At 36.6% G+C, this 25,660-nt stretch overlaps 1 protein-coding gene across 3 annotated transcripts in view; it reads right to left on the reverse strand.

The window, feature by feature from the left end:
* PRKD1 (protein kinase D1) overlaps nt 1-13,450 on the reverse strand; it is a 296,380-nt gene extending 282,930 nt beyond the window's left edge. Inside the window, exon 1 of one of the 3 annotated variants that reach the window (XM_019746850.2) lies at nt 12,900-13,450. In XM_019746850.2, the coding sequence (XP_019602409.2) occupies nt 12,900-13,163 (264 nt within the window). In that variant the 5' untranslated portion in view covers nt 13,164-13,450. The remainder of the gene's footprint in view (nt 1-12,899) is intronic. The other 2 variants (XM_074328119.1, XM_074328120.1) reach the window with 2 other exon arrangements.
* Nucleotides 13,451-25,660: the final 12,210 nt, after the last annotated feature.

Here is a 25,660-nt window from a genome sequence, read left to right on the forward strand (position 1 = left end):
AAATATGAGCTACAGCCTACACGTTGTTATTGTGGGGCAATACAATTCCTAAATTTTATCTCCCTTATTTGCCTACTTATTTTTAAAATACAAAACAAAATTTCTGAATAATCAAGGGCACTGGTGTGCAACTTTCATTTTTTTTTGTTTTCTTTTTTTTTTTGCTAATCATGTTATATTTTCTCCAGAGCAGAGAATACAATAAAGTACAACTTGAAACTATGATGTTATCTCTCTGCATGTAAGTCTGTATTTTGCCTTTGTGATGGTTGCCAAGGATGCTGAAGCATCAAGACAGCCCTTTCTGTTTACCTATTTGAATTAATGAAGATAGTATGAACTACCAGAATAAGTAAAATTATTTGCTATTTAATAAAAAAAAAAAATGTATGTATCTATTTTAGTATCTTGATTTACAGTGGATGGAAAAAATAGAGCTAAAATTATCAAAGTGAGATCTAATTAATCTGTTTATGAAATCAATTCTAAATTTTGGTTGTCTTTTTATCTTTAAGTTACACAGAAACTTTTGGTCAAAGACGATAACATTCTAACCAAAGTAAGGTTTTTATCTTTTGTTTTGTTTTTAGCTTACGACTCCACTGAGAAAAGGCATTCAAAATGACATGGCATATATATATATATATATATATATATATATATATATATATATATATGCTTTCAATGAAATAAATTCTAAATGTAAGTTTTGCTTTTATATTTAAATGTACAATGATTTTTGACAAAAGGTAATAAAATGTATGTCCTGAATAAGATTTTTCTTTCTGTTTTTGTTTGTTTTTAAACTTAAAACTCCATAATTTTTATTGAACATACAACTGAATATACAATTGAACATAAAATTAAAAGAATTCCAGGACAACAGGCATTAAACCAGGACCCTCCTGGACAACTGGGTATATGATCACTCTATTTAGTGCATTATTAGCCCAACTCCACTCTATTAATCCATCCTTACTCTATGTTCACTTTTGCTCCCTTTTCTTCCCAAAGAATTGAATAAAAGCAAATATCATACACAATCATGTCTTTCATTCTTTGAAAAATCCATGCAAACTACTGGATTTATTTAAGTACTCTAAAGGTCTACATCCCAGGTGACAATAGCTCATTCCACATTAGTAGACGAAATTAACCACCTGTCGCAGAGAAGGGCATAGAGCCTTCCTCCCTAGGAGCTCCTCAGAAGCTAATGAATCACTTCTCAGCACGAGCTCGGTATGAGTTATCCATCTTACCACTCATCAAAGAACAAGTGATGCCTCGTGTCCACCTAGTTAAAGATGGGTTCTCTCAAGATAAGGCTTAGCGGGCACAGTACCTGATTAGTAAACATCTAGTAAATTCAGACTTCTACGTAGTGCAGCTGGATTGGTATGCTGTCTTTTTGTTAGCCAAGAGACTGACTACCAGTGAGTCATGTCAAAAGAGAATTCACTATGTAACTTGTCCATTGTGTTAAAGCTGCAAAAGTTCCAAATAAATCAAAGAGAGGCAATATTTCAGGTACCCTTCTAGTCTACTAGGAATAAACAACTGCTATATCCTTCCCAATAGTCATTCAGGGCAGGAACACTTAGAACTGAATTGAATTATGAATCTACTTTGGATTAAATCATGTCTACCATAAATACAAATACATTTTTGTAAAGCCTGAAGATAGTACAAGTCTGCAATGGATGTGTTGGCCTTTGCCCACAGACCGTCACTGCAAAGGAACACAAGGTAACTCAGAATTTGGATCGGCTAGCACTACTAAAGTGGGAAGGAAACTTCCAGGTGGTTGATCATGTGATTGATCATGCACCAGTGGGAGTAGTTACCTCAGGGTGGATTCATCCCTAGTTGACCAAAAATAAGCAAACAACAAATACATAAATTTCATAAAAAGAGAAAACATTTGCAAAGCATGATTCTTAGCATATGGGCAATCTGAATACTTCTCAAATGAAAAACAACCACTGAAAGGCACTTATCTTAAGGAACCTTAGTTATTCTCTCAGAATCAATGTATTACTCAGGAAGAAATGATTCATTGATTTAAACTGAGAGCTAAGATTCTTTACATCACTAGTCCTGAGCCACAGTGATCAACACCTGGTCTTACCATAATCACTTCTTCCAAAATACCCGTGTCCACATCTCACTGAATTAAGTGGTGTGAACCAACCTAGTCCAATTTAATCACACAAGGTACTTAACTTTTTTGGATAAGTAACAGTGTGTACGGTAATTTAAAGACGGGTAACTATTGGCTATTACCACATCTTCTTACTAGAGTACAATGAAAGCAAATTTCAAACCAAATTCTGCTACACAAACAGAAAAACAAACAAACAAACAAACAAAAAACCCATATTACCAAGTAGACACATTACAGTTCCTCAAAGAGGAATTATATGAAGTGAGGCATGTCTCTAAAATACTTTAAGCAATTACATATCTCTCATGGCACTAATATCCCCTATGAGAGTCCATTTCTAACATTCTTTATGTGAATTACCGATACCTGGGGTGGGTATCTTGCCACCAGTTAAGAGAAGCCTTGTCATAGTGGACTCCAAAGTGACTAGAATTCTAGCTGACCACTAACTGGCACAGAATTCCAGATGAGGTAAGTCCTCCAAACTTAGAAATAATTTAAACTAACATACAAATAATATCACACAGTCAAAGCTGCAGTGTTCTTAAGTAAGTTCCAGCCAATGTAACAGGATGTCTGCCATACCCCTACCCCACAATCTGGTGATTCCTAACTCCCTGTACAGCTCTCTGGCCATTCCAGTCCTCCCTGTTCTTACGATTAACTATAGTGAAATGAATAAGTTATTAGGAGGTTTCACTTTTTATTTAGTAGCTATGTGTCTGGGCTAACCTCTCTGACCCTCAGTTTCCTCATCCTTAAAATGGACAGAAAATGAATATCCAAAAGGGCTGTGAAAATCAGAGATGACAAATAGAAAGAAGCTGAGATACAAACAGGCACACAGTGTAAAGGCCAGGAAGGTTTTGTTCCTGGAGGCTCCCTTCTGCAGGCCATTATTACCAGGAGGCCCTGGAATCTTGTGGATCATAACCCAACTCTCCCGGGACAAGCTCTTCCTAAAACTCTCCCAGTCAAGCCATGGCGGAGGCTGCTCTTTGAACCTCTCGAGATCGGTGACATTCTGAAAATTTACAGAGGACTACTCTGTTTTGAAAAAGCCATCTCCTAGACCTCTCCCCACTGCTCTTTATGAGTTATCTAGTACAGCCTTTGCTGCTAACCTAGACTACAGGTTAGAGCTTCACTGTCACTGTCTTTTTCTGCCCTCAGGTGCCACTCGTCTCACAGTCCCACAGGTCTTGCCTACTCTAGCTTACTCAGATCTATTCACCACCACCGATTCAAAGCATCACCAAAGCTTAACTGCCACCTTTCCTGCCCTCGCCATTTCCCCCACTCTTTCCTGCTTTTGACAATGGTAAAAGCTACAGCTGTTTGCCCCAGACCATTGTTTGGGGTCAAGTGGCATTGACCTCTAGTGTTACTGTTCTGAGGGGTTAACTGGCCTAACTAATTGCTAAATAATTACAACTCTGTTAGTCACACATGTTCTTAGATGCAGCTTTCCAAATCAAGGATACAGACCAAATCTTTCAAAGATGCGAAGCGAATGTAAATACTCTAGGGATGGTTCAGAATGGAGAGCAGACTTCATCTCTCTGTAAACTGAAGAATATTCTCCTATCTCACCGTAATACCTGTTTTCTTTGGCAAAGAAATCACCCTTAGATGTCTCCTAACTCCTCTTATTCCCTATGCCAGATGCCCCGGAAACCTAAAGTATGTCCCTCCCTGAAATCTGGCCATAATCTCCCAGCACTCAGAGAAGGATGTGTCCACTTTGAGGTATTATAAGAACTCCTGATCCCACCCAAGAGGCCCTATTGGACCACAAGATTACCACCATTTGTCATAATCTGAGGAGTTGAGAGAAAAAAAGAATGATCCTGTTTACTTGATTAAAAGATTGAGACACAGTGTCATGAACAAATATTGGCCCAGAAACAGATGGCCTAGTTCAGTGAATTAAGTCGCCTGGAACTTAATTCAAGTACCTGAACTAGAACTGAATCCCTGGTCTCTCGCTGGCTATAGTTATCCATTCAAAACAAAGTGATAGCTCCACAATCATCCAGTAGTTATTATACCATTAGTATGACTGATTCAGACAACCCAGAAAAAGATTTTAATTTTTTGGTATGTCTAACACTGACAGTTTAAAAGTCTTTCTTAACACTTTAACCTAATGGTTTAATCTTTATTAATGATTAATGGAAAATATTAAGAAAATCTAAAACTTACATCTATATAAATCTAGCTGAATAAATTTTCAAGAAAATAAATTTTCCTTTCAAGTCAACTTAAACCATTTACAAAAAATACATAAAAAGCAAATTGATTTAATGGTATATGGATTTCATATTTTAATAAAGTGCTGTTTTATTTGATGTGCAAATATGTTTTTGTCTGTGACATATCTTACCAAATCAGTCTTTAATTATACAGATTCTTTTTATCCCATTGCTTATAAAAAAGAAAACAAACTCAGATTGTTATTTCATATGTTTAATAAGTCTTTTTTATTAAATGTATTGGGGTGACACTAGTTGGTATAACTAAAAAACTTCTGGACAGCAAAAAAACCCGTCAACAAAACAAAGAGGCAACCAACCGAGTGGGAGAAGACGATATTTGCAAACAACACCTCCAATAAGGGACTAATATACAGAATATATAAAGAACTTGTACAACTCAACAACAAATAAAACAAACAATCCAATTAAAAAATGGGTAGAGGGCCCGAACAGACACTTCTCCGAAGAAGACATACAAATGGCCAACAGATAATGAAAAAATTAAAATAGGAACCCTCATACACTGTTGGTGGGAATGTTAAAATAGTACAACCACTACGGAAAAAAAGTATGGAGGTTCCTCAAAATAATAATAATACTCTTTTAAATGAATCTTAACTGTCTATTATTTCTCTGACAAACAGTACAGTTGACCCTTGAACAACACAGGTTTGAACTGTGCGGGCTGACTCATACACAGATTTTTAAAAAATAAATACTGTAAATATATTTTCTTTCTTCTGATTTTCTTAAGACCATTATCTTTTCTCTAGCTTACTTTATTGTAAGAATGCAGTATACACTTCATATAACATACAACAGATGTTAAATGAATATTTATGTTATCAGTATGGCTTCAGTCAACAGTAGGCTATTAATAGTTAAGTTTTGGGGGAGTCAAAGTTATACATGGATTTTAGACCTGCTTTGCACCGGTGAAGTTGGTGTCCCTGCATTGTTCAAGGGCCGACTATCTATTAACGTAAGCTTCAAATGTCTTAAGGTAGAACATTTCATATGTATGTCAGTTCCTCCAACAACCTGAACCAACAAAAGATACATATAAAGTTTTTTTTCTTTTTTATCAAAATAGACAAATTTCTTGCTAATAAAAAGTATGTTTCTTTTATTAACAAGACAACGCACATTATACTACAGTCTATAGAGCCTTAGATTATCAAGAATACCAATTATTATGCACATTCATACCTTTTGCTCATATTTTCATCATATTCATACTTTTCATTCATTTTATAATATATATGTGAAGAAAAAGCGGCTGCTGACAATTAGGTAGAGAGACATTCAAAAATTCTTGAAATTGTGCATAACTACAAGCAGTAAATTCAAATTCTTCATCAATCAGTGGTTTAGTCAGAATAGAAGCTAATGAACTAATGAAGGATATACATATTATTTTTCCTTTTCACCAAAATCAGTTGGACAAAATTCCTGCATGATTGCATATTTAAAAATCTAATTTCTGTATTTGCCAACATTGCTAAGCTGCTATATCAACTGTCTAGCTTTAGCCAAATAAAACCTTTTTGCAACTTTGGAAGAAACTTCAACACAGGAAACTGTACATGTGGACAGGCATAACTGTGTCTCAATATGTGCTGTTTTTACACCAATTCTTAAATTTATAGCTATCTAAATTATACGATATTCCAAAATGGCCACAGTGGCCATGTAATTAAAGCTTTGTTTTTGTTTGTTTGTTTTGATTATCTGTTTTCTCTGTAAGACCAGAAAGACACAGTAAGAAACAGCATAATGTGGGTTTCTCTACTGCCAAGTAACTTCAAGTAATGCTGTCATTATTGGTTTTCAATGGTACAAAAATATTTGGTTGACAGTATCAGAGGAATTCCTGAGGAAAATTTCACATGTTCTTGTAGATGGAAAAGAATTCTGAATACATGTGAGCAAAAATAACCATTTTTCTCTGTATCTAAAGTCTAGCAATAGAAAAATAAAACTTGACACATTTTTTTTCCTGTTTCTGTGTTGTTCTACCATATTCCAACATTAAGAAAATATTTTTTTAAAAAAAAAAGAAAAGCTTTAAGAAACTGAAACCTCATTTTCAAAACTTCTATAGCATAATCCTAGGAAAATTAAAAGGTGAGCACTATGTTTAAAAACACCGTATATTACCTCTATTTTCATATTTGGGCCTAGATCTTCCAGATGAACCAAAGTCAGAGGCCAGAGGTCAGAGGCCCAAAAGATTAGTTATCCCGAACATATAGAAACAAAGCAAATAGCAAACAAATATAAAAATAAAACAAAGAACTCTCGGGTTATGATGAACTCCTATGGAACTGCATTTTACCCACTCGTAATCCAATGTGAGTCCCAACCCTGCTGACGTGATTATTAGACTAGTTTCTTGGTATGGCTTGACACCTTGTTCAATGATTATACTTTCACTCTCACACACACAACACACACATTTCATGTAATTGTCTGTTCCACTCTTGTTTAAAAGATGGATAAATAATTACTAATAGTGGTTGTCTAAAGGTTTTATAAATGGGGCAAAGACTTCCATGAAAGATAAGAAGTAGTTAGCGAAAAGATCTAGAAAAGGCTTGTGATTGGCTTAGCCAAAATGCTAAGCCAGTTGTTCTCCAGTAAAATTGCATCCCATCCTGACATAACACTTCTGTATATGCACAACTATGTTATCGTAGCTATTCATTAGATGTAACGATTTAGCAAGCAACCTCCTAGCTGGTATCATGACAGCAAAACGAGATCTCCATAAGTCATTTCCAAGTGCCTTCCTCCTCATATCAAGGGTTTATTTGCAAAGAAACTTTTTATTTCAGTCTTGAGGACCAGATTTGAGAATCATTACGTTTCCAAATGTTGCATCATTACCTATTTTATTTCACTTTTTTATAAATTGACATATCATTCGAATTACTTGCAATTAAAAAGGAATTATGTTCTTGTCAAAAATAATAAAATGTGATGGAGATATGCATGTTTATCAGCATGTGTTCTTTTCATTTAGCAATGATAAAATATTACTTCTTAAGAAATTCTGAGAGATTGAGATTTGAGAGCCAGTTTCAAAATGCAGCTATTCCTAAAATTTGCCCTTATGAGGGCAGAAAAAAAATAACATTACCTGGGCCTTACAGCCATATTACTTTTTAATACGACAATTTTAATTAAATATTGAGATCAGAATAAGATAATAAAGTACACATTTCTTTTGTTAACAAGACAGTATGCTAGCCTGTAAAACCTTAGAATATCAATAATCCTATTTATTATGAACTTATTTACCAAACAGTATATTTAATTATTTATACTTATTATCCTGTATCTTCACAATAATCTTAGATAAATCACAACCATACATTCACGGGCTTACAAATTTGTATTGTCTAGTAAAGTCATTAAAAGTTATTCATGCATAAATTGGTGCATGCAATATACAAACATCTCACCAAAAATAAAATAAAATAAGAATAATTGGCAAAATAAAGTTTCAAATCTCCCTTAATAGTTATGATAGGTGACTAGTTAATACTGAGCAACACAGTCATCAAGTATGGAACAAGTTTTCAAATTTTATTAATAATTTCCAGCCCTACGCCTCACCCTTACCCACATTCCTATGCACGCATCAAGCAGTAGTTCGTTGCAATCAGAAGTGTCTGGACGCTGATGGTAACCACTTTGAGCACCTCTTGTAAATGCAGAAGTCAAACGTGACTTGTATTCATCTTTTGTTATTGGTATATATTGAGTATCACAATTTTAATACAGTTTTCCTTTCTTAAAATGTGTATACATTTTTGGGGGACCCTCTGTATGTCACTCACACACACACACACACACACACACACACACACACAAAATAGACATTACATGTATACCAAAATATAATCCTATTATATGACTAAACTTGAAAAAAATTATAATTTTAAATATACAGTATTAAAGTTATATCACTTAATTAAATGACAAATTCTATACTTCATCATTAAATTAGAAATCAATAGACACACAACAATGACAAATATAAAATTTGAATAAAAAATATGTACCAAAGACCCAAGCACCATCATTAGTTTACAAGGTCTTTCTTGTCCCATGTGTATTGGGTTGGTCAAGCAGCTAATCGTCCAGCTTTCTCAATATGTGCAGAACTAGAATAGCTAAAGTTAACAATAAAGATAAAAATGACACCACAACTGTTAAGAAAACAATTTATAATTAAGAATGTGAAACAACTGCAAGCAGAGCAAAGCTGCACTCAAACCAAAGCACTAACCTTTGTTATTCCTTTACTGAACTACCTTGTATAAAATCTCACTCTTTAGTTTCTTTGCTCAGATATATGACTATCCAACCTACATGCCAGGAGTCTTACAGATGTTATTACTCCATTCAAGTAAATTCAGAAAGAAATATAAGTTGTATTACTAATAAGATAGCCAAAATGAATGGATAGTCAGTCATATTAATTGCACACTATATTCCTAAATTAATACTGCTTATTTAAAAAAAAAAAGTGTGTAGGGTGTGTGTGTGTGTCTTAGAGAAACAGAGAGAAGGAGGGAGAAAAGGAGAGAGAGAGAGAGAGAGAGAGAGAGAGAGAGAGAGAGAGAGAGAGAGAGAAAGAATACAATGAAACTAAAATAATTCTTCCTTTGGAATACTGTTTCTTGCTTCAAAACAATTCCTTTTTAGTCTATATACTCAAGGTTCCTTTGATAATAGAAAGTTAACAGTGTTTCAAAGTGAGGTCAATTACTGTTATTTTTTTAATAACAATAATCATGCACACTAAGTAACAGAATACATGTCTTTATATACAACCAGCTTTCAAGGTTACATTCTTGCAAAATAAAGAAATAAGCATAATATAAATATAGCCTTGGGCTAATACTTCCAAAAAAGAAGGAATTAATTACATCTTATACATTCATACATTGTTACATACAAAAAAGCAAAACTAGATTTTTCATCTAAACTTCAAGATAAAAGAAATAATTATTAGTTATATAATTCAGTACATACTTAGTGTACATTTATCTTAAAGTAAGAATATTTTTGTTGAATTATCACCAAATTTTTTCAGTACAATTATTTGTCCGCCACTTCCTAAATCTACATAATTAAAGAAAAACTATACTCTAAATTCTAAATAATAACAATAATAACATAAAGATATGTTTCTCAGGGACATATCTTTAATAAGGGTCTCTTATTCATCCCTGTACACCTCAGTTGCTAATTCCACAAAAAATGGCCCATGAATGTTGAAATAAACTGAACTGCCAGGTAGTACTTTCAAAGATTTAAGCTAGTCTGATCTGTTAGTAGTTAAGGAACTCTCAAAGAAATCATATGACAACCCTCTTAACACATTAGAAAACAATGAAAGTGAAGGACTCAAAAGTCAGGAGAACCTTCTGCTATAAGATCAACATGACTCCAGTCTGTCTACATGGTAAATTGTGAATGACGTCAAACTCTCAGCTGTCTCCTAAAACATGCATCCCCTTCTCTCTCTCCTGTCATCCATCCTCACATTGCTACCTTCAGAAAGTACTTCAAGAGAACTTGAAGTAAGGGACAAAGGACCTCCCCCACTTCCTTACCTCCACACTGACCAACTCTGCCATTTCCACTGTCACAAAGCACAGAGTTCCCTGCTATCCTGTGATGGATATTCAGCCTACTTAATCTTGTTTCTGCCTGGGTGATAATGTATCTCGAGAAAGATGATAAAAGATAGATAAATGAAAATTTTCCTGTTTAAACCCACCATCCAGTAAATATTTATTTACAGTATCTTACAGATAAATAACTTTCAAATCCACATCTCTAATCTTTCTCTCCATTTACTACAACCTTTAAAAAAAAATTAAAAAGTGCATGTGAGATGTCACCTCAGAAGAACTACTAAAGTATAAAATGAACGGGTGCCCCTTTTAAATCAGTCACCAGGGCTGATAATTTTCCATTTCCGGTGTTTCTCCAGGTCTCTCCCCCAGAGCTTTGGCTCAGATCTCAATTAGCTCATGACTGAACTCTACTTTTCTTTCTGCCATAACATTTTTGGCATTCTAAAACATCCTCCACATAGCAAATCCATCTTTCAGCTGTCCTCGCTTTGATATCTCTATGTAAAAGATTACTGAGGCTTCTGGTAATTTGAGTTCATGGTAATTTCAAGGCCTTTTCATAACCGAACTCTCTCTAAATACACTAGTCACTATCCTCAAGCCTGCTGTACTCCACAGGTGCTTACAGCCTTTCACCCTTTGCACTCATATAGCTCTTTCCATATAACATCCCTCTTGTTAACTACTGAGATAACTGGAATTCACTCTCTATTCAAAATTCCAATTCCAAACCTCTTGAAGAATATTTGTTTCTCTCCATTCTAAACTCCATCAAGGGGTACTTGGGGGGGAGGGGAAGGGGGTTGAAGCTGATCAAAAACAGCCATTCCATATTAATTTGACCCAATTTGAATACTGTTCCATGAATGTTGTTGAAATAAACTGAACTGTCAGGTAATACTTTCAAAGATTTAAGCTAGTCTGATCTGTTAGTAGTTAAGGAACTCTCAAAGAAATCATATGAAAACCCTCTTAACACATTAGAAAACAATGAAAGTGAAGGACTCAAAAGTCAGGAGAACCTTCTGCTATAAGATCAACATGACTCCAGTCTGTCTACATGGTAAATCGTGAATGACGTCAAACTCTCAGCTGTCTCCTAAAACATGCATCCCCTTCACTCTCTCCTGTCATCCTTCTTCACATTGCTACAACCTTCAGAAAAGGGACAAAGGATCTCCCCCTCTTCCTTACCTCCACACTGACCATCTCTGCCATTTCTACTGTCACAAAGCACAGAGTTCCCTGCTATCCTGTGATGGATATTTTATTATACATTGTTTACATGCTTATCTAATATTCATTAACTGGTTTTCACCCTAGTAGAGATTGTTGTAGACTACAACTTCCATGAAGAGAAGCCTTTCAGTGCCTAGGAGAGGACTCCTGTTCGCGAACAACAGACATTCATTCCATCTTTGATGAGGAGGAGGCACCTGATGTGACTTGTACCAGAATTAGACAAAATATGTCATTTACCTGGAAGTTGGAAAAAATTGAGTCATGTGTAATATAAAAATGTCATTTCATTCAATAAACAAAAATCCCTAGCTCTCATTGTTACTTTAGTCTGGCATCCAGAACTTTCACATCTTCCTAGATTGGTGATTTTTCCCTGGGGCTTTTCCTAATATTCCTGTGCTCAGAGTCACAATTCACAACGCTCAGGCTTAACAACCTCTGTTCCAAATAGTTTAAAGAAAGCATTCATGATTATTCAAGTGATTTTTTTTTTTTAATAAGGCAAGTACTAGCCAGTTCTCCAGGGTTGAAATTCAGCACCTTTTAGAGACCTCTGTCTCCACCCCCTAAACCTTGGCTGTTTACACTAAGACGACTGGCGCCAGGGTTCCCCTCCCCTTTACATTCTTATCACCCCCTTCCATGCAACATCCCTCTGAATGGCTACAGAAACAACCTGAAATTCAGAATTACATTATTAATAGTTGTGAGCGGGCTGGAGGCCTGGTGGCCTGGCCCAGGAAAACGGCCCGTTTTCCAACCTGCCTTTGGCGGCCGCTGTCCAAAGTCCCACACCTCAAGCACATAGGCATAGCCAGCCTTGGAGTCCTCCTGGGCAGTACTCACACCCTTTAAATCCCTGTGCCCCCACTTCAATGTCCCACTATTGGTGCCCCAAGGATGAAAAACCAGAAGGCTGCAACTTTCAGATTGTATAGTTGAAAAATCTGCTCTCATGTTCACACAGAGGTGGGTAGTTGTGGTCTGGTCAGCTGTTTTCACAGCTGGCCGAGTCAATCATCCTCTCTTAAGAGCTTATTTGACAGGTGAGAAATTCCTCATCTCCAGTCTATTCCAGGAACTCCTCAGCATCAATCAGAGCTAGGAGAGGGGCCTGAAGGGGAAGGGAGTGGTGCTGAAATCGTGCTGAGCGTGTCCCAGGGGGGAACTTGGTGCAGGGAGGAGGATGCCGGCGCCAGGAATGTGCTGGTCCAGGGTTCAAAGGGAAGAGACGTGAGAGCCTGGAAGTCTTGGGGGTAGGGAGAGGTGCGACGAGAACAGGGCAAGATACCTGGAAATGTCCTGAGAAGGATGTAAATGGGTGAAGAGGGCGCAGATAGGAGAGCAATCGCGAATGTAGGTAAGATGAGGCAAGGGGAGAACTGGACTACAGAGTGCAGTGCCTCGGATACGGCCGTCCAAACTAGGCGGGTGCCAGACCCTTCCAAGAGCGCTGGCCAGGCTGACTCCCGGCCGAGCCCTCGGACTCGGAAAGTCGGGGAGGCGAGGGGCGGGCGGACGGGCAGCGCCCCCTGCCCGGCGGGAAGGGGCCGTGCTCGGGGCTGCGCGGCGCCTTACCTTCTGGTCGACGATGGAACAAGCCATCTCGCGGACGTGCGCCAGGCTGTAGTCCCCGGACGAGTCCTGCAGCAGCAGCACCGGCTCGCGGCTCAGGCCGATCTGCAGATGGAACGAGATGCCCCCGGCCGGCGCGGCGATGGGAGCCAGGAAGGGCGCGGGCCCCGACCCCGACCCCGGGACCAGCGCGGCGGCCGCTGCCGCCGCCACCGCGGCCACGGGCAGCAGCGGGCTGGGCGGCCGCAGGACCGGAGGGGCACTCATCGCTCGGCCGGGCGCGCCAAGGGCCGCGGCAGCCGAAAAGTTTTGCTGTGGCGGAGCCGGAGCTTCTTTCTCCAGGAGCGGAGGCGGAAAATAAAAACTTTCCGGAAAAGTCCCCGCGCGGGGGAGGGCGAGGGGCTGAGGTTCGGGAGGGAACAGGGAGGAGGGAAAATGGCCGAGGCGGGACGATTGCGCCGCCGGGAGCGCGGGCACCGCGCGAGGGAGGCGCCGCTGCCGCCGAGGAGCAACCGCCGCGGCGCGCTCGGAGGGACAGGGCGGCGGGTCAGCGCGGCCGGGCGCCGGGCGGGGGCGGGGCAGGGGGCGTGAGGGGCGGGGAAGGGGAGCTGGGGGCGGGCACTGCGCAGCCACCACCCGGCAGGCGCGGGAGCCGCAGGAGCCGCGGCCGCGCGGCCGCAGTGGCCACAGGTTGCCGGGTCGCCACCCGTGGTTCCCCGGGCCTGAGCCTCCCCTGGTCGAGGCCGGACCCAGCAGCGGGGCTCAGGGCCGCCTCCACGGGCACGGTCCGCCTCTCCTCGTGGGGACTCCAGTCTCTGCTGGCCGGGCTACCCGACTGCGGGTGGAAGGGACGGGGCGCATCTCCTCCGACCCGCTGCCCAGGGCCACTAGCTTCCCGGTCCCCACAGTCCCCTCCACCTCTTCCAAATGCCCGAGGACTATGCACTTCCCTGTGAGGTGATCTGTGATGGAGGCAAGAATGCCGAGCCCTGCTGTTCACCTAGGGTCTTGCCTTCGGAGTGTCAAGGGAGGATGAAAATAGAGGGTCTTAGGAAGCCCATTTACATCCCGGCTCCTTCTAGGAGCCCTGGGGTTTGTTGCCAAAGAGTAGGAAACCAGTCCACGGAGGAAACGTATTTAAACTTATCTATACTTTTTTTTTTTTTTTTTTTTTTTCTCTCTGACACAGGCTGATACCCAACCCCACCTACTCCACCACAGCTCCCAAGGCACCAGACAGACACAAGTGGCTGGGATTCAGGAAAACGCTTTTTTGAAAGAAAGACATTGTCTACATAAAGGCAGGAGGAAACTCTGATGCGGCCTCTTTCCCTTTACCTTATCCTCTGTGCCTGGAGCTTCTAGTTCTGGAGCCTTAGAAACTGTTTCCTTTCCTCTTCCTATCACTGTAAAGCCGGCCTTGTAGGCTTGGTGCTCCCAGCTCCACCCAGCGCCCCCACCATCACTAGCACCACCATCAAGTTTGGGCACCGTCTGCTCTAATTTTGATAGTGTTTCTTGTTGCTGTTGTTTTAGTGGCGGTGGGAGGTAGGGATGCTTCCCAGTCTTTGAAGATTAATTCTAATCTCCCACCAAGGTGGGCTCCATGGGTGTGTGGCGGCGCAGGTGCACCGGGCCGACCTTAGAAAGGCCCCGTTCCCTGTTCCCTGTCACTGTCAAGGTGGCTCTGCCACCTGTCACTGTCAAGGAATTTTTTTTTCATTTTGTAGTGGGCCAGGCAATTATGTAGCCAGTCTTGCTGCCCACTTCTCCACTTCCCTAGTCCTTCGCCTTACACAAGCACACACGCGCATACCCAAGAAAACTATTATGCACGTTTCTTTTTGTATTTGGTTACATTTTATTTTTCGTTCTGCTTTGTTTATTTGTTTATGCCTTGACCTCAGTTTCTGGCCCAGAATAGGGCACTGCAAGGTGGTTTTCTCTTAGAGCCTCGTTCCAAGGGTCAGTAATGGAGCCTTGAGGGTCCCCAACAACATTGTGTCATTCACTGCTCTAGTAGAGAACTGAATTTGTTCTCTTTGGATTTGGTGGTGTGAGAAGGTCTATGTGTGTCTTGGCATTTTTCCTGCTTACTTACTTATGTTCTCTTCACCTATGGTAAAGTATAATTTTCCTAATGTACCAGGTTCAGCTAAGCTAGGAGAACAGTGGGAATATTCTTGATATTAAAATGTCCTTCCGAATTCTCTAGGAAGTATTTTTATTGTCAGAAAATGTATTTCACTTTCTTTCAAAGTTAGAATAAAGTCAATATTCCCACAATTCCTTACTACCAGAAGAAAAAGTTTGCTAGTCAATTTACAAGGTACCTACAAAAGCCAATTTTGCTTGAGGTTCAGGAGAGCTGAAAACATTCATGTTCTGTAGATATTGCAATGATATATTAAAGCCTTCTCTGTGCCAGGCACGGTACGGTCACCATGTGTGCAGTGGTGAAGACAAACAGTGTCCCTATCGTAACAGATCACATTAAATAAGATTATTTCTGATAGTCATAATTGAAATGAATAAAAATAATGCAATGGTAACGAGAGTGTCTTGTGGAGAGGAAGGTGGAGAAAGGGGCACTACTTTGAATGGGATATAGGGATGGGAGAAGGCTTCACTGAGTTTACATTTGAGCCAAAACCTGGATAATGGAAAGGAGCCAGCCTGAAGAATTACACTCTATGCATAGGATATAGCTAGTTCAAAGAGCCAAACACAGGTATGTACTTGGCATTTTCAAGGTCCTGGAAAAGAGGTGCAAGTGGGTAACATGAAATCAGAAAAGCCAGATCACAATGGGTCTTGAAAGCCATGGTAAAACATTTTTATTCTATTCTCAGTGCACTGCCACAGCACTGGAACATTTTAATCCAGGGATCAATAAAATTTAACTAGCATTTCTTTAAAAAGATCACTCTGGCTACTGTGTATAAGAGAAATGAGTCAAAGCAGATGATTGAGACAGAGAAGATAGGGAGGGAACAAGTTTGGGGAGAAATGTTTTTTCTGCTTTGACTGTGTCAAGTTTGAGATGCTAGTAGCCATTCAACTTAGAAATAATGACTAGAGCTTAATAGAGCCCAGAGGTCAGGAAAGAGAGGAGGACCAGAAATACATTTAGATGGAAATCATCAGTATAGAGATGTTTCAAAATGAGATTTCTAGAGAGATAGGGCTTAAGGCACTCATCAGTTATATGAGACTTACATGAATTTAGATGCTCTACTTAGGCAAAAATAAACTGGGTGAATAGCTGTTTCTTACAGTCTGATTTCTTTTGTAGGGTGTTGGAAATAATTAAAAAGGAAGCAGGGGCACAGGAGGGAATTCTAAAGAAGCCATGGAGAATTAAAATTACTTTTAAGCAGCTGATAAATTACTGAATGCAAAAGAGTGAATAAAGAGAAACAAGAAGAAAAAAAATCGCAAAACCACTGCAGCTCCCCATAACAAGCAGAAAATGCCCATGGAGTTGGTTATTGCCATTTCTACAGTAGGCACCTGAGATTTGACAGTTTGCCAACTACTACCCACTTCTACTGAATGACAAGAGAATGAACAATAGATAATACCTGAAAGGAACCCAGTATATATATATATATATATCTCTAGTGACTCTGAAATTATACATAGAGAACTCGAAGGATTTGAGAAAATTCAGTGGGGTTAAGTCTTTCTGGATGTTTGAACTTTGGAAAAGAAATGAGGATTTAGAAAGCAAATAGCTATTTATATAAATTATAGTCATGAAATAGGATTTCATTTTTTGAATCATGGCTAACGTTACTGGAATAATGGACTTCTGGCAGTGGCTTGGAATACCATCTTACAAAGAAGGTTCAGTGTTTAATGCCCTAATCAAGACTCCCTGCAAAAGTGATGTGGGTAGGGTATGCAGAAGTATGCGGAGGTACTTATAGCCCTTTCTAAAGATGAATGATAATTTTATTGGATGTTCTTCAAAAGAGGGTTGGATGTTGAAATAATTTCAGAAATAACTTCATAAGCTTCATTTTTCTTGTATAGCTTATAAGTTAAATCAGCATTTAAATTCTCAATATAAATTAACATTTATAAAACACTGAGAATTCCTCCACAAATGTTTTATTTCATTTAACTCATTACTTTCTAGACATCTTTTTTTTTTAACCTCAGAACCCCACTGTTTTTTTGTTGTTGTTTGACCATGTAATGTATCTTAAATTTTCACATAGCTAGTATTCCACAGAACACACTTTGGGAAACGGACTACTTACTATACAACAAATGTAAAAGAATTTAGGTTAAAAATTGAAGGTAAAGAAAATTGCTCAGATAACTAAAAGCAGATACTTTGAAGAATAGCATAAATTGCGAAAACAGATACATAATATTGAGAGTGTCCAGTCATTCACAATTAATAATTAGAAAAAGGATTGAGAATAACCTCATTTGAATAGGAATCATTCTAGAAGCACTATATGCTTTGTCCAGATGAAATAGACATCAGAGAAAGAAAAGTGAATAGAAAACATGCAAGTCTATGGCTGAAAGGATCATATCCCCTAGTACAACCATTTTATAGCCTAAGAAACTGAGGAGCAGAGAAATTACATACCAACATGGAAATCAAAAATTTAAAGGAAAAGTGCAGCTCCAGGATGTCCTCCTTTTTAAACAACTGAGCACTGGAAGTTGTAAGCATGAGGATAAAGATCACAGATGGATGGATCGGTGGATGATAGATGATTCATGTATATGATAAACATTTGTATACTGTTGTTGGTTTGCTTAAGAGTGTTCATAAATAATCATCTGTAAGACCATGTTAAATAAAGATAATGTCACCAAACTGGCACAACAGAAAAACTCCTAGTGGAGACATCAACCATACTGACGTCAGCCAAAATCTTCTTCTGCTAAACCCTGAACACCTGACAGACTGTTGCCTTACCTTGCTGATGATGTCATGGAAAACAAAAGGGAAAGGAAGTAAATTTGAGAAGTTAATTTTCACCAAAGGAAAAATTTATTTATTCTATAAGAAACCAGATTTCAAAAATTCAAAGAAAACATAGGTGTGATCCTAGAGTCAGAGACCCCAAATAGGACAGGAGGACCTCAAAAACAAGATTTCAAATATAAAATCACAAGTGATCCAGGTGAGGAATAAACTTAGACACTAGTGTAACTACACTTTAAGTTCTGGATGAGTACAGATCTGCAAAGAGAATGATGAAAATAGACCTAAGCTACTATATGAGCAAAAATAAATAAAAATAAAGGTTATATAAAGCTAAAAATAACATGTACTAGCTATATGTAAGAGTGCAAAGTTTTTAAATGCCCTTCCACTGAATATTTAATTTATAGGCAATAATTGAATTTTTCATTTTAATTTTTACTTACGCTAGGTTAAACATTTTAATGTGCTTATTGATCACTACTTGTATGTCTTCTTTTTTGAATATTATATTCTAAGTTACCTATATGTTTTTATATTGAATATTCCTTTTCTGCTTATTAATAAAAGACTGTTATTTATAAAGAATGGTATTCCATTGTAATATATAAAAGGCAAATGTTTTTCGTCCTTAATCTTTTAATTTTTATGGTATTATAGCTTTCATGCTGCTTTATAAATATCTTTTTCTGCCTTTCCTTATATTTCTTGGAAAGGTATTCCCTAAGCTGAGATCAGAAAAATATCTGTCTATAGATTTTATTTTCCATTATTTATGTTACTATTATTTTGTTTTTTAAGAACTGTAATCAATCTGGAAGCTATCTGAGTACATGTATTGATTTCTAAACCTATTTTTTCCTAAAAAGTCAATTGTCTCAGCTATTGGAGGACATTTTTATTTGCTTTTATATTCATCAATGGGTTGAAAGAAATAAATCCAGCTTCCAGTGTTTAGCTTCAAGTTTTAAAAAGTATCCTTTAACCTATTTTCTCTAATTTGTAAAGTTACAAATGAACTGTAAATTTTGTTGTCCAAAATGTTGAAACTTTTACTTTTTGCACTCATACAGACTACTTACAGTTACATTTCTATTTCATACCATTTTATTGTTGTTAGACTTATTTCCCGAAACATTGTTTCTTCCTGGACAGTAACAACTTTGACTCGGCTGTTCGAACAAGAATTGAAATCTGCTGGTTCCAAGGTATCATAAAATTTGTTCGGATTCCCTGTAGAAAACAGAATGAAACACTTTTTTCTTGGACTTTAATATATTAAGCAAGAAGGCTATTGCTTATAGTTGCCAACTCTAATTGTGCACATTGGCTTTTATTAATTCCAACATTCAAATCCAGAATCCATTAACAGCAGCACATTTGTGTTTTTATAAAGATACTATTCTTCTAATTTGATTTTCAAGGCCCATTGGTTCCACAGATACAAACTTTTCCTCCTTTCTTATTGCTTTTTATTTGTTTTCATAGCTACATATTTTTCAACTATGAATATCAAATACGTCCCATTAGTTGATAATATTCCATAACCTAATTTATCCTTTTCAGCATATATCCTTTTGTGAGACTGTATACTCTTTTATTCAGTACGTTTTATATAGCAATGATTAAATTTTGAAAAATTAGTAAGAAAGAATAAAGGCGGTACAATTAATCCAAAGTCACTTATTGGGTTCCTTCCTGGAAAAAAAGTATTTTTGAGCTGAAATTTCTTGTGTGGTTTCTGATGCTTGATTTGGAAAATGAACTTTTTAAGGGAAAGAACCTGGCAGATTTATTTCCTTATGATGTAACCAGGAAAAATTGTTTTAATAGTTTGAGAAAAAATAATTTGCTTTTCTTGGCTTAGAAAAAAATTTAAATGGTATTATTTCTAAAATTCACTTATTACTATAAAATTCATATTGCTGTAGGATGAAAGTCTGCATATTACAATGAGGTTAGTTATATGGAATTAAAGCCATATTTTATCTAGTTATCATGCTGCATTTTATTTATTAATTCTTATCCTCAAATATATAATCCTAAAAAATCATATTGTTCTATCCACAGTAAACCTTCTTTCCCATACTTGACTATTTTTAAATTGAATTATTTACACATTTGATCACATGCATTAAAACTGAAAATCTCTGTCTCATACAGCTTTACTTAGAATATTTACTTCTTGAATTAAACATTAATTTTACTTTTATTTTAAATATTTTAAAATATTTATAAGACATTGTACATACTTTTTATGAATATATCTTGTTTTGTTCAATCAGTTCATCATCCAGACCATCAAGGAAAAATGAAGTCCTCATAAACTGAAAAAAGGAAAAAAAAATCATTAAATTTTAGATTTGTTTCAGAATGCATTCAAGAAAAGAATTATGTACATACTCTTTTAGATGAAAGAACATTCTAGAGTACCTTAACCTTTGAACTTTGCTGCTCTGGTTGAATGCCAAAGTTGATAAGTGTAGACAATGATTTTTGAATGCTTGTTAATTTATCTGTGCAACAGCAGTCCTATCACTGCCCAGCACATCTTTGTCTTCCCTTTATTTTATTTCAACACATGTTCATCTACAACTAACCATGTAAGTTGCACTTTAACAAAAAAAATTAGTTATTGAAATAAATTTTACTTGCTTTGGAGAAATAAAACGATTTAAATCACCAATAAGGAATATTCATTTTAACCTTTATTTCCTTTACCAAACATATTGTCTTTGTTTTTATATAAATATTAAATAGCTCATAATTAAATGATAAATGCATGTGGTTTTAATTTATGATCACCTGTGTCCTTTTCAAAGCTCAATAAAGCCATTTTAATAAATACGTAGTACAACTATCTGGACTAATATCTCTGGTTTCCACTGTAATATTTAGCTCTAAACTTCCTCACAGCCAAAACAAAAGAAGGAAAACAATGTGTTTTCAAATTTTTATTGTCTGATTTTAAGCAAAAATTTTGGATGAAATTATCATAGGTGTCCACACTACACGAGACAGAATAACATTTGATTTAGACTCAGCTTCCTAAGGGCAAGACTCTTGTTTTACTCACCTTCCTATCCCTTGGTACCAGAACATAACAAATGCTCATTAATGTGCTTTCTGAATAAAACTGATCAACTACAGTATGAAAATTAGTTATTTGCAAACTTCTTATCCAAGATAAAAAAGAAATCCACCCTGTTCAGAGGCTCAAGTCAGAGAAACCAATTCTAAATCAGATAGACATTTCCTCATGGGACTCAGTTAATGAAGTTCAAATAAATTCTATTCTAGTGATCTAATCTGACTCAGATTGACAGAGTTAGCTCCCCTATCCAGATATGCTTATCGAACTTTCTTAGGACCTATAACATATTATATTGATTTTACTTGCATCCTATACTTGTAGAAACCATTTTGTAATCATCTCCCCACACTCTTCCTCAAGTGACTCCAGAACCAATTATTATATCTGGCATAGAATAGTGCCAATACTTGGGAATAATTCAAAATTATTTATTGGATGAGTGAATGACTTGAGCTTAAAGCACCTCCAAAAAATGTATAACATAATCTAATGCCCAAGTTTCCCTCCAAAATCAACTACTTCGGGTGCACTTCTATTTTAGAATAACATGTATTATTCTTTTTCTCATTATAAAAATAATACATGTTATTTTAGAAAATTTGGAAAAAACAAAAATCTAAATAAAATAATAAAAATCAACTATAATCTCCTAACTCAGAGTTAATATTAACCTCTCTTCTCTTTTATTTTTTTCTATGTGAATATATGTGGAATCATATTTAAAGTATTGTTTTTAATATGATTTTTAAACATATTATACCAAACCATTTTTTCCAAAGTCATTAAATATTCTTTGGAAACATCATTTGGGATGGCTATAGAGTATTCTAGAATATGGTTTATGCTGGAACATTTACTTTATTTCTGTTTTTGCTAGCATACTTTTTTAATGTGAATAATAGCACTATTATTTGGGCATAAAATATATTCATAAATTGAAATAAAAATTTAGACACTCAGTTGTAGGATAAAATATAAATAAGATTAATAATTTGTGGGAAGGATTAGGTCTGCTAAAAAGGATTATATCATAGGCTTTTAAAATAGAAAAATTTAAAGATGCAAAAAATTTCAAAGAATTCATAATGTGACAACATGGATGGATTTTGAGAGTATAATGTTAAGCGAAATAAGTCAGACAGAAAAAGCAGAGAACCATGTGATTTCACTGATATGTGGTATATAAACCAAAAACAGTAAAAGATCAAGACAAACAAATGAGAAACAAAAACTTATAGAAACAGACAATAGTTTAGTGGTTACTAGAGGGTAAGGGGGATGGGGGGTGGGAGATGAGGGTAAGGGGGATCAAATATATGGTGATGGAAGGAGAACTGACTCTGGGTGGTGAACACACAATGGGATTTATAGATGATGTAATACAGAATTGTACACCTGAAATCTATGTAATTTTACTAACAATTGTCACCCCGATAAATTTAAAAAAAAAAGAAAGAAATACATTAAGCTGACATAAAATCTAAAAGAAAACATTTTTTTTAAATTAGCAAGACATTTCATAGCTTTTTAAACCGAATATTCAAATCAAATTTGACGCCTCAGTAAAACATCAGTTCCGTCAGAAATCAAAACAATGAGGTATGCTATATTTAGAAAGTAAGAGATATACATCCATACATATATACATAATGCTTTTATTGTGACAGAAATTAACTTCATGAAATATCACTAATCTGTGAAATTGTAAAGTCTTTGCTTTACTACTTTCCAACCATACTTTTTATTAATTAGCTAGAAATGTAAGTGCCAAACTAACTTACTTAATGCTAAAGTATTTTACTTTGAAAATTATAAGCACATGGCTCAAAAACATACGGATGTTTAAAAAAGATTTTAAAATTGTATTTTTAAAATTGTATTTAAACATTTTAAAATTGTATTTAAAAGATTTTAAAAGATGTTTAAAACTGATTTTAAAATTGTATTATAAGAAAACTTTGTATTTTAACAAACTAATCCTGGTTTTCAAGCTTACAAAGTCATAGATTATTGAGTAATGAGACAATTGACTAAATAATCTAATTTTCAGTTAAAAAATAGTTAAACAACACTCTTCTGTTTGGCCTATAAATTTGGCATGCTTCCTCTCTGAATTATGTCAGTGTAATATCTCTAACTGACCCATGTTTTTAGGTACTGTTAAACTGCATATCCATGGAGCATCTTGGCAGCTGACTGCCTTAGAACAACCCAGGGAAAGCTATAATTATCACACACACAACACACACACAGACACACACACACACGCACACACACACACACACACACACACACATACTCCATTCTACTATACCGGGGGTGCTAAAAAAATGTATACAAGTAGACACTGTGGTCAATGTTGCTGAAACAGTAGTTCGCCGTAATCAGAATGCTGGCAACCATTTTGAGCACCTCTTGTAATTGCAGAAGTCAAATGTGACTTGTAGTCAGTCATCTTTTGTTATTGGTATATATTATTACAATTTTAATACGGTTTTCCTTTCTTAAATGTGTATGCATTTTTTGGCACCCTCTGTATATATTAGCCAAACTAAAGCTATGGTCCTTTTGAGCCTAAACTCAAATTCAACTTTATGGAATTTACTTTTTAATAGCAGAATGGTGAATGTGGCTGTTATTGACTGAATTATGTCCCCCTTAAAACTCATATGTTGAAGCCCTAGCCCCCAGTACCTCAGAAAGTGATTGTATTTGGAGATATGGCCTTTAAATTAAAAAGAAGCCCTAATCCGATCTGACTGGATATCCTATCCTGTTTCCCCAAAAATAAGACCTAGCCGGACAATCAGCTCTAACGCGTTTTTTGGAGCAAAAATTAATATAAGACCCAGAATATTATACGTTATATTACATTACATTATATTATATGATATTACACTCGGTCTTATATTACAGTAAAATAACACCGGGTCTTATATTAACTTTTGCTCCAAGAGACGCATTGGAGCTAATTATCCGGCTAGGTCTTATTTTCAGGGAAACACGGTAATAAGAAAAGGAGATTAAAACATGTAGAGAGACACTAGGAGCATGCATATGCAGAGGGACAACCATGTGAAAAGGCAGCAAGAGGACAGCCGTCTCTCGGCAAGCCAAGGAGAGAGGCCTTAAAGAGAAACCAACCCTGCTGGTGCCTTGACTTGGACTTCCAGCCTCCAGAACTGTAAGAAAATAAATTTCTGTGGCTTAAGCCATCAGACTATGGTATTTTGTTATGGCAGCCATGGCAAACTAAGGCAGTAACATATAACATGTTAGGATAGAATGAATATATTTTATATGTACATAAAGAGCACAAAAGATGAAGGTCAAATTTCTTGAACCTCTAGCACAGTATAGTAGCCTCTCTTTTTGATTTTTTGACATTTTGGGTTTCATCAGAAAAGTGTGGGAGGGAGCATACGAGGGCAGACAATTAAGTTCCCAAACTTGTTGCAATGATGTTGCTAACCTTTTTGATATCAGATGGATTATTCATTATGAATTTGTACCACTGAACAATTAGCTAAGTTTACTATTTGCAAGTGCTCAAAAGGCTGCATGAAAAAGTTAGACGATCAGAACTTTCTGCCAACAATTCATGGCTCTTGCATCACGACAACACACCAGCTCACACAGCACTGTCTGTGAGGGAGGTTTTAGCCAGTAAACAAATCACTGTACTGGAACACCCTCCCTACTCACCTGATCTGGCCCCCAATGACTTCTTTCTTGACCTGAAGATAAAGGAAATATTGAAAGGAAGGCATTTTGATGACATTCAGGACATCAAGAGTAATATGATGACAGCTCTGATGGCCATTCCAGAAAAAGAGTTCCAAAATTGCTTTGAAGGGTGGACTAGGCACTGGCATTGGTGCATAGCTTCCCAATGGGTGTACTTAGAAGGTGACCAGAGTGATATACAGCAATGAGGTATGTAGCACTTTTTCTAGCATGAGTTCATGAACTTAATTGTCTCACCTCATATTCCTGAAAAATGTCAAGGAAAAATATAAGTTACTCACTAAGGTAATACAACCTTGAACTTGACAATTCACAGAAAATTTGAATAGTAGACTCTTTTATATCAGGTCAATTTTGCTGTTTTCATATAACAATTACATATGAGATTGATCTTGATTAAGTTATTATAACACAAATTGTATAAAAGTTTATCTGTAAGGGAATGAATTTTTTCAGGACTTAAAAAATATTTAAATAAAATATTAATAAAGGAAAACAATTCCATATGGTATTTGATATCTTTTAGAAGGGATAGTAGCTAGTATTATTTGTAGAATTTTAGAGGTAGAAGAGACCATTTTACCCAATTGCTTCATTTTAGAGGTGAAAAAAAGGAATACTCCAAATCATACAAATCATAAGAGCCAGGCCAAGAGATGAATCAACACTAATTTGATTATACCAGTGGTCTACAAGCACTCGGTTATGCACCCTATTAGTGGGGAGAAAAAAAGAAGAAGAAGAGCATATATACCATCTCTATGTTTGTATATTTATTTGTAATTTATATAAATATATATACATATATAATTATATCAATGTTATATGAGTGGTGTAAAATATATTTAAAAAATAGAAAAGTAAAAGTGCATTTACAAGGCTTCCATTTCTGAATAACATGGAATAGATACATTTCTCCTTATTCCTACTGCTAAGTACAACTACAAACCGTGAATATTGTATATCAAA

The sequence above is a fragment of the Rhinolophus sinicus genome, linkage group LG03, assembly GCF_036562045.2.
Source record: "Rhinolophus sinicus isolate RSC01 linkage group LG03, ASM3656204v1, whole genome shotgun sequence".
Taxonomy (NCBI): domain Eukaryota; kingdom Metazoa; phylum Chordata; class Mammalia; order Chiroptera; family Rhinolophidae; genus Rhinolophus; species Rhinolophus sinicus.